The sequence below is a fragment of the Cebus imitator genome, unplaced genomic scaffold, assembly GCF_001604975.1.
Source record: "Cebus imitator isolate Cc_AM_T3 unplaced genomic scaffold, Cebus_imitator-1.0 Scaffold71, whole genome shotgun sequence".
Taxonomy (NCBI): Eukaryota; Metazoa; Chordata; class Mammalia; order Primates; family Cebidae; genus Cebus; species Cebus imitator.
The window spans coordinates 4,827,645-4,837,994 of record NW_016107386.1 but is presented as its reverse complement, the minus strand read 5'-3'; the positions used below and the strand labels follow the sequence as shown (position 1 = coordinate 4,837,994).

The following is a 10,350-nucleotide window of genomic DNA, read 5'->3' as shown; positions in this document are numbered from 1 at the left end:
AAAAAAAAAAAAAAAAAAAATCACATCAGGGTAGCAATATAAATGGATTAACCAGAAAAGTGGAGGCTTTTCGCTCAAAGCTGCAACTATCCATTCATTTTAATATCAGCACACAACAAAAGCCACCTTTGGTTCTCACCTCTGTTCCTTAAAGATAATTCTCCCTACATTCTCTCAATCCTCTCAAATAATTTCATAAATCTACCTTCTGCCTTCTGTATAAACTTTAGTTTCATGAAATCTTACTCACACCTTAATCCCACTTTAAAACATTAAATATATGTTATAAATTTGCTGAAGTTGCCTTTAATGAAAGTAAGAATCCTTACCTTTCTTACACTGTTGTACAGTCAAAAAAATAACTTACAAACATTACCTCTTAGAACCTTCAGAGAAGCAATGCACAGCAGGTAATTATCATCATCCACATGCTATAAACAGTAAGCCCGGGGCCACGCATTCATAAATGATAGGACCAGGCCTGCAATGCAAACTTTCTAAGTCCAAATTCCATTTTCTCTTCACTGTGTCACTGAGTTTCATAACATGCCAGTAGGTATATCTTATTACTCAAAACGTATGTTATTCTGTACTATGTTTAAGTAAATACATCTTTTAATAAGACACTTTTATGCCCAAGTGCTTACTACAGGACCATTTACTAAGAAGGCTTAATTATTTTAAGATGCTCATAATGATAACAGTTATCACTAGATGAAAAGGGACAACGGAAGCAAAATGTTTGCAAAATTGCTGAGACTACACCAGGAATATTTTGCCTTGAATTCTGCAATATGACACACAACAACAAAGACAGTATGGGTAATTTAAGGATGTGTGAGTTTCAAAGGGCAGAAATAGGACATCTTCATTCTCTTTAACTCAGTTAAGCCTCAAATACTGATATAGTTCAGAGCATCTTATTACTAGGAAAACATAAATCAAAAGGAGTTCAACTAGGAGCAATAAAACAGATTAGTGTCTGGAAGGACTGACTTTAAAGAAAGTTTTAAAAGAATTAGATCCAGGTAGTCAAGATAAAAAACAGCTATGAGGAAGCTTTTTTTTTTAAGCTAACACCCACACCAAAGGCAGAAATTATATCAGGAAAATGCAAACAGGAATAACTGTAAATACTTATAAAGGGAAAATTCAGGAGAAATTTCCCAGCAAAACCTTATGAGATAGAAAAACTCACTCCCCTAGGGGTGATGAAAACTAAATTTCTAGAGATATTTAATGCCAGGTTGGACAAAACAAGAAAAGGATTCCATATGGAATGATCCTATAGTGGCCCCTGACATGGTAGAAGGACTAAAGATGGCCTCTTAGATCTTTACCATTTATGTTTTTTTAAAATTCTATGAAGTCTTACAGGGCACTGCCTTTTGCCAATTTCTTTTCTCCCCATGATGCCCACTTTCTCCTTTCACAAAGGGAAACAAATTGTAGCCTTCGTTTTAAGCAAATCTCATTGTTCTCAGTGTAATACAATCCTAGGTACAAGGCTGGGAGAAACAGACCAATTTCTAAACTTATAGTGGTCCTTTTCTCTCCAGCAATTCCTGGGGCTCTTAAAAGTTTTCTCACAAACTAAAGAGGAAGTAGTTCAAATGGACTGGAAGAAGAGCTATCTCATCAGGAAAACCATTAATATTCTCCCTTCTTATGTGTGATCACAGAGCTGAGAGTGACTCTAGGAGCTGGTTCTGGGTCAAATTACCATCAAAGGTGCCGTTAAAGACTATCTTTTACCTTTCAGCATTTATGCTGAGTGACAGCAAAAGTCTACTTGCAATACACACTTTCATAGCAATGACTTTTATCTTTGAAAAGATATAGCCTTAAACACCTACCTGCTTTGGCAAATGTCATAAAAGAACGAGTCCTAGTCACGTTCCAAACTCAAGAAGTCTCAGCCTTGCCCTCTTTCTCTGTTCTGGCACTTTAAAAAAGTATTCCTCGGCCAACCTAGAAATACATTCCAATACCTCTCCAGAAGTCCAATTTAGTGAAGGCCCAAGAAAACACAGGGCATTTGCTCCTTTAGCTGATTTGTCAGGACAAGATGTAACAAAATTCAGAGAGCTCTGAAAACCTGTCCCTGAGCCCTTTGTAAATACTCCAAGAATGGACACTACTGCCTCTTCTATCTAATCTTAACAGTGTCAATAGCTCAAGAAACGCCAATACCCATCATGCCTCTTTGAAAGTACATCCCCCCCCCAAACAGAAAGTTCATAGATACTAACACCTAACCTTCTAAACAAAAATTTTTCAATAGCATTTTCATTTTTTATCTAGTAAAAATGAGACTGTTCAAACCAAAAAAAGGTTGGCCTCTCAGATTGAAATAGGATTTCAAGTTTTCAAAGCCCTTCCAACACTTATCTAATCCTGTCAGGAAAGAAAGCTGGCATTTGTAATCCCATTTAAAACAGAAAAAAATGCAACTCTGAGATCAGGCAATCTGAAGAAGAACACACTGTAGAGATTTCCAAACCTTCCTCAATAAGGGACCAATCTAAAAGGGATTATTAGAGTGGGTTTCAGAAACGGCTGAATCCCTTCTGTACCCTTATCCCAGGAAAGCAAGAAATAAGAAAAACAAAAAGGCACTTGTCTAGAATTTTAGCTATGAAATATGACTGTGACTTTTAATAATCTATGAACGTGGCTGAATTTTCTCAAGAAACCTGCTGCATCTACAACCCGCAGGACCAGCCTGCCAGCAGTTTGGGCTACCAGCTCGCAGCCTCCGAGACAGCTGGCCAGTAAAAGGCCAGCAGCTGGGTGAGAACCCCTCTTTGCACAATGAGGTCAGGAGTTCCCCATTGCAGTGTCCCCTCATCTAAAGCTTCCAACTTTTCAGGCGAGCTGAAACCAGGCTCTCCAAATCTGCTTCAACGCGCGCGCGCGCGCGCACGCACACACACACACACACACACACACACACACACACACAGCCGGTGCTCGCTTCCGCTCCCCAGATAAAGAATGGTAATCAAGTTTCTCACCATCCTCATAGTTTTTGAGATAGTAATCCGGGCCCGGGCCCCCGCGGCTTTTCGCCGGGTTCCTCAGGTTCTGGAACTGCAGGAAGTCGGTCCTTTTGCCCCCGAAGCGCAGAAAGGCGGGAGAAAGTCCCCGGGCCAAGGTCACCAAGCGCTTGGAGCTGCAGAGGTAGAGAAAAAGAGAGGAAAGGTTCCTGAGACAGGACAAGAGCGCGTGGGCCACGGAAAAGGGCCCTCTTCCCACTCCCTGACGGCGACCTGGCCGAGGCTAGAGGCTCTGTGCCTGCCTCAGCCCGCAATCCAGGTTGGCCCCTGGCAGCTCCTCAGCGTCTCCCTAGTGCCCCGCGCCCCAGCCTGACCTCACCGCCCGGCTCCCGGGGCTACGCCTCCCGCTTCCAGGCACTCGGAGCGGTCCCCTCCCGCAGACACCCAGATCCTGATCTCCTAAAGGCTACAGATTGTGTTTGTTCATAGAGTGTATGGGGTGGAGATGTATGCGCTAAGAGCACGAGCACGGCGCTAAGGCGCAGTTGCCCGGCTTCTGCCACTGCCAGGAAAGCGCTCCGGGCGGAGACGCGCCAGGCGCGCCTACCTCGGGCTTCCTACCGTTGCCAAAAACTTGTATGCTGAAAGCCGGCATTGCCTCCTCAGCCCCAGCGGCCCCACAAACCTCCGTGCAGGAGGCAAAACCTTCCTTGTTACTCTGAGACCAGGCCGGGCGCCTGAGCTCAAGTGGATTCCTACTTTTTACTTTTAATGTCCAAGTTGATTTTCCTTTTTCACTATGTTGTGAAAACCGCATTGTTTTCTAAATCCCCAGAAGGAGAGATTCCAGGGTAAACCCTTGCCTCTACAGGAACACTTCTCCAATCCCGCACCACCACCACCGCCGCCGCCACCACACACACACACACACACACACACACACAGAGAGAGAGAGAGAGAGAGAGAGAGAGAGAGAGAGAGAGAGTGTTTGTGTGTGTGTAAAGGCAAAGTCTCTTTGGACTCTGAATAATTCTGCCTGATCCCAGTAAAGGTAACATCCTCCATCCCACCCCACCCCGAAGTTAAGCTCCATCTTTCTTCTTTCCCATTTGGGGCCGTTTGGAACCGCTAGGGAAAATGAAGCTTCCCGAAATATGGAACCTGCGCGTTAGGGGATACTAAATAAGCACCAAAACAAAAGCATCTACATCTATTTAAGGTCAGGATTTCTATCGATAGGTCTTTTTAAAAGCCAAAGGCTACTGCTTTGGAAAGGAGTGGGGAAGGAGCAATGCAGACACTGATAATGCTAAAGAGAATCAGCTGTTGAGTTCCGGGTTTGTAAATTATTTTTTAATGCTTTGCTGTTTCAGATTCTGAAAGCCCAAATCCAAATGGTGACGTTAAAGAGCATCATAACGGAGGTGGATACGAGACAGAAAAAACTGACACTCCGCTTTTGGAGAGTTTTTGAGAAGAGACGTGGCTACCCCAGGGTCTAGTAACCAGAAGGGTCGTTAGGCTGAGGTCTCCGGGACCGCGCTCCAGGACAGTCACAGTCAGGGCGTCGAGTGGGCCTCCTATCGCAAAGGAGACGTCCGCGCGAATCCAGTCCTGGGGAAACAGCATTTCCAACAACCTTTCATCCGGAAGCCTGCACAGCCAATGCGAATGCGCTCCGCCAGGACTTCTTCCCCGAAAAGCTGCCTTCCAGACTCTTTTCAGCGGCAGGAAAACATTAGGCGAATAGGCTGATTTTTAAAAAGAAGAAAGCAAGCTGGGAGGTGGGGGGTGGTGGGGGGCGGTCTGTGCAGCTGAAGGAATGAAAGTGGGGCAAGCATTGCGGAAAACCCCTGTTGCACCCTACATTCGGACGAGCTCAGAGACGCGCTCTGCTGCACGAAAGAGCTTTCAAAGAGGAAGCTGGGCCGCGTGGAGCTGGCTGTTCCTCCCTCGCAGCAATCGCACCAGCAGGAACCGAAACGGCCTCGGCAAAGGCAGCTACAGCCTCTCAGTCCTCCGACTACCCTTCCTCCTGCTGGAAGGAGCGCTCCACGTGGCGCCTCCCGCTACCTGCCGCGTCCACAGACCCGACTCGGGCCAGGGGGACAACCCCAAGAGTTGAGAGGCAGGCGCATCTCAAGAAGCAAAACTCGAATTTCGCAAGGAGTGAAAAATATGAAGGACGCACACAGACGCGGCCTTCGGGCAGAGTGGGACTGAGAGCGCTGAGGGCTCTTGGAGGGGAACCCACAGGCTGAGGCTCCGACTTGGAGGGAATTTTTTAAAACTCAGCAGTGGGATTCGACATTGCAGAGGCTTTATTTCTTATTTTACACTGCAACTCTGTCCCTGGTTGGGAAGGGATCGCAGTTGCCTAACTGCCAAACTGCAACAACCCGGGGAGAATGTGAGCCCAATTAGATTACAAGCTCTAGAGCAAAGGGGATCTCAAACCTCCGGGTTTGCTAATCCGCTGGTGCGGGATTCAGATCTCTAAAGCCTCCCTGGAGTATTTCTGGGACTCTTACTGCTTCCCTTATAATGCTGTGACCCCAGCGAGGATTTTTTTTTTCTTTAAAGAAAAGCTAAACTGTGCAGTTACCGCAGGAGATTTAAGGAGGAGGAACTGGGGGGAGGGGGGCATTCTGTCTATAAAAAGCGCCTTACAAAGTCCTGAAGTCTGGAGATGACAGCAGAGGATATAAAATAAAAAATTTTAACTCCGATCCAACTTGCCCACCACTCAAGCCTCTGCTTAAATTCGTTTTCTCTCTGGGAGTGAGAGAAAACTGCCGAAACGATCTTTCCGTGGAAAATTCCACCTTCGTGCAATCCCCGCTCGAACAATCAAAGACACACACACACACACACACTCCTCTCTCTGTCTCACAAACATACATACACACACACACACACACACACACACACACACACACACATTCCTTTCAGGTCTTTGTTGTTTGGGACCTTTTTCTTCGCTTTTGTAACTGCCCTGAAACTCTTGTTTCTTTTTCAGAAGGAGATGGGGAAGCTAATTGTGGATATATGTAAGCACAACATTTTTTCAGTCATAACTGATAAGTTTCTGAAATGCCTTCTGCATTGCAAACATGTGCATCTTAATAGAAAACATTGCTTTTCTCAATCACTAGTTACAGCCTCATAGCACATAATCCAGGGGAAGGAAAACCTCCTTTCTTCTCTTTGAGAGATCTGCTTGACTTATTTTCTTCTTTCCCTTTGGAATGGGGGATAGGAAGGGGTTGGGGTGGTGTTACTAAAAATTTAAAATGATCCATCGAAGCCCCTGCCTTACCTTAGGAAATCGAGCCAGCCATCATGAATGATGGACGGATCCAGCTGCAGAGAGAGGAAGTTCTCATTGACTGTCCTGACTGGGTTCTTGGTGCTCACATCAAGTAGAATCAGGGTCTTTTCCTTCAAACCTGGAGCTCTGTCTACAGGCAAGGGTCTCCTGCCTCCAGCTTGGGAGGAAAGGGAGAGATGGAGCAACAGAGCCAAGTAGAGAGCCCCCGGGGCTAGGCACGCGGGGGGGCGGGAGTTGCTGGAGGGCATGGCTTCAGGGAAGGCACAGAGCACCCTCATTCAATTCCTCAGATTTAAACCTCTCTTCCTACTGGGTCTCGCTAGTGACTAATTGTCCTTATCTAAAGTGTGTGTCTGTCCGCCTTTTCCCCCCTTTTTTTCCTTCCTTCGCTCGCTTTTTTTTTCTTCAGTGTTTTGGTGCTGGTGGAGCGAACTCACGCCCCTAGCCAGCCTTCCCAGTGACTCCTGCCAAGAGAACTCGTACACCGGCACCGCCCCTTTAAGAGATTTCTACTGCAGACATTTTTTAACTTTTTAAAGGTAAGGGGAGGGGGCAGGCAGGAAGGAGGAGAAAAGGGTGGCGTTGTACCCTCCTAATTTAACCCTCTAGGGTCAGGAAGCAGAGGGAGGAATCCAAACTGTGCTATTGTGCCATCTCGGTACAGACCGAGGCGTCTTGTTTTAACTTCCCTCCCTGCGAGGCTCTGGAGGGCGGTTCAAGCTCCGACTCCGACCCGAAAGCCCCAGCACCAACCCCGGGCACACTGGGGTAGTGTTCCAACCGACAGCGCGCTTGTTTGTCCTGACAGCGTCAGGCACTTCGTCTGCTCAGGGCTGGCTGGTCGAAGCAGCAAAGCAAGGGCGATTAAGTTGCAGAGGGGTCTTGAGGCGGTGATCCTGTCAAAGCGTAGAGCCGTGAAGGAGATTCCTTGAACAGGATCCCTGATCTCTGTGACGCTCCGGGTAGCCATACAGAAGCATCCTCTGACCTCGATAGGGCAAAAATGGCCAAAAGGAAACCTGGTCCAGCAGTTTCTCCGATCCGAGGGCCAAAAGGGACACGCACCCTGGTCCAGCAACCGAGGAATAAAGGTCTTGGGGCGTCAATATACGCTGGCTTTGGCCAAATCGAAGCTACCTGGATGGTGCTTGGATAGTCAAGGCGGCTCTGCGTTCATCTGTGCCACTGCTTGGCCACTCTATTCTGCTGTACACACAGGTAGAGTTCCCCCCCTCAAGCCAGCCCCACTTGGAGGTCAATCCTATACCTAGCCCTGCTGCAGGGAAGTGTGCCTTTACGGTGTCAGATGGGACCATAGTGACACTTTCGGGTTTCCATTGGCCCCCAGTCAAAAACCAGAGTCCCCCTGAAGGGGGGTAACAGCTGGAAGCCGCGAGATGCACAACCTGCCGCTGCACATCGAGCTTCCACCCCACAACAGCTTGCAAATTGAACTCTAGGTCCTATCCTGAAGCGAGGGAGAGGGGTTAGGCGCAGTTTGCTGCGGTCACATTGCTGGGCCCAACTTTCAGCTTCTTTCTGAAACAAAATGGGCCTTCTACTTGGCAGATAAAGAGAACTACTTAATGCAGTGTGGGCAGGCAGAATCGCAGAAGCGTCCAAGGGCCTCCTTGGTATCAAACAAGCAAAATCCTAAAATGCAGAACAAGGGTTTTCCATAGGGGTGGATGCACAAGGGTAACAGCAACATGTCTCCTCTTCCCTCCCTCCAGACCAGGATTAACAAATCTGAAAAGAGCTGGAGTAGATGACCTTCAGCTGAAATTCCCTGAAGGACATCTACTAACCTAAGCACCCAGGAAATCGAGATTGTGTTGCATTCATCTGTGAAGTGCCATGAAGAACTTCTAGAAATAGGGCTGCATAAAATGAGGATATGGGAGAAAGCAAATGCAAGTCATATTATTTAAAGATAATTTTTTTAAATCAAGCTGTTACATACTGAAGTACTGGATGTTGGCTCCAGACCTAAGGCCTATTTCCTTCAGTTCCTGAACATTTCTAACACATTTAGATCCTTTAAACTGTGCATGTGTGTGTGTGCATGTATGTGTGTGTGTGTAGGTGTAGGTAGTGTGGTGTGGTATAAGTTTCAATCAAAATTTTTGTAATTTTTAAGTATGTACTGAGCACCTCTTAGAGATGGCAACAGCATGGTGAGCAAACACTTTTGTCTTTGTGTTCCCAGACCGGAGCACTTAGTAGGCATTCAATAAATTCTGTGAAATAAATTAATGGTAAATCCAATCATGCTCGACACTGAAATAATATGCCCCTCTCCAGAAGAATGTGAAAAATAAATAGTTTTATTTGTCACAGTAAATTATGTTTTGGGTCTCTGTTCAATAATTCGTTTTCCCAATTATTAACATTTCCCTGGCCATCTCCTTAAGAAAACACTTATCTTGTAAAGCCATTAGTTCATCTGCTATATTAAGAATTCTTTTAGTTATATATTTTTGACAATGAGCCAGATTTTCCAAGGGCCTAAATAACCCTTGGCTTACAAGTGAATGCACTTTTAGAAGCCATGTTAATTGGGACTGGTGGATGACAATTTGAATAAATATACCCACTAGATGTCTATAATTAATATACCTTTCAAAAATACCTATTCTTGTGACCAAGAATGAGCTTGAGTATAATGAGAATCTGCTTAATTATGAATTTTTACCATTTTTGCTTACCAACCCAACTACTGTGTAATGGTTTGCTGGCCTCGTTAACTTAAGTAGTATTTAATGTTTTTATCAGAATCTGTATGTGGTATTAAAATCAAAATCAAAAAAACAAAGTGCTTAATTCCTGATGAAAACTATTTCTCTACTCCAGCCACTGAAATTCTAAGTAATTCTAAAGAGGACATCAGGGGAAAGAAATCAGTGATATTTACGGGGTTAGCCCTTGTTGGTCTCAAAGATGATTTTATTGTTTGGTCTTTTGGTTTAGTTTGGGTTTAGCTCTCCAGAGATACTCTTTGCAAATAGCTACCACACACATACCATATCATGTTTTTTGTCTTGCCTCTCATCTAGCCCTAAATTATATGCTGTAAGTAGTTCATTGTTAATCAGTATATTAGATTGATGTTTCTATACGATCTTCTGTATGCTAGGTAACAGCAATCTGCATCTCTGTATTGTTTTAGATTATAATTTCCTCCGAGAAAAGTATTGGGCCTCTGTATAAAATAAGAATTATCAAACCAGGCTCAGTGGCTCACACCTGTAATCCCAGTACTTCAGGAGGCCAAGGCGGGCGGATCACCTGAGGTCAGGAATTCGAGACCTGCCTGGCCAACATAGTGAAACCCCATCTCTATTAAAAATACAAAAATTAGCTGGGCGAGGTGGCAGGCACTTGTAATCCCAGCTACTCAGGAGGCTGAGACAGAAGTGCTTGAACCCGAGAGGTGAAGGATGCAGTAAGCCGAGATGGTGCCATTGCACTCCAGCCTAGGCGACAAGAGTGAGACTCCGTCTCAGAAAATTAAAACTAAAATTTTTAAAAATAAAATAAAATATGAACTGTCAGGAACTAGATGCGTTGATGTCTCCTTGGAAACACTCTGCTTAGTACCTACTGAGTAGTCTCATAGAGAAATTGCTTTGATATTTAAGAGCCCAGGTTCCCAGAAATGTAAGAAGATATGAAGATTAACTGATTCAGTGATTTCTAGACTTTGGTATTTAAAAATAAATATTAGTTTAATGGGGAAAGTGAATATATGTTTGTCAATTTTTTACTTCATCTAGTAAGGACCTTTAAAAAAACTGTCAGCTACTTATCTCTATTACCTTCCAAAAGAAAAGAAAATTTTAGGCTGGGTGCAGTGGCTCACGCCTATAATCCAAGCACTTTGGGAGGCCGAGGCAGGTGAATCAACTGAGGTCAGGAGTTAAGACCAGCCTGGCCAACATGGTGAAACCCCATCTTTACTAAAAATACAAAAAATTAGCCTGGTGTGGTGGTGGGTGCCTGTAATCCTAGCTACTTTGG

At 45.0% G+C, this 10,350-nt stretch overlaps 1 protein-coding gene across 1 annotated transcript in view; it reads right to left on the bottom strand.

Annotated features, from left to right (window-relative positions):
• Window positions 1–6,681, bottom strand: part of LOC108306395 (inactive heparanase-2-like) — a 74,932-nt gene extending 68,251 nt beyond the window's left edge. The window contains exons 1-2 of the mRNA XM_017531303.2: window positions 6,319–6,681; window positions 3,018–3,175 (exon numbers count right to left, since the gene is read on the bottom strand). Of these exons, the coding sequence (XP_017386792.1) occupies window positions 3,018–3,175; window positions 6,319–6,608 (448 nt within the window). The 5' untranslated portion in view covers window positions 6,609–6,681. The remainder of the gene's footprint in view (window positions 1–3,017; window positions 3,176–6,318) is intronic.
• Between the last annotated feature and the right edge of the window lie 3,669 nt (window positions 6,682–10,350).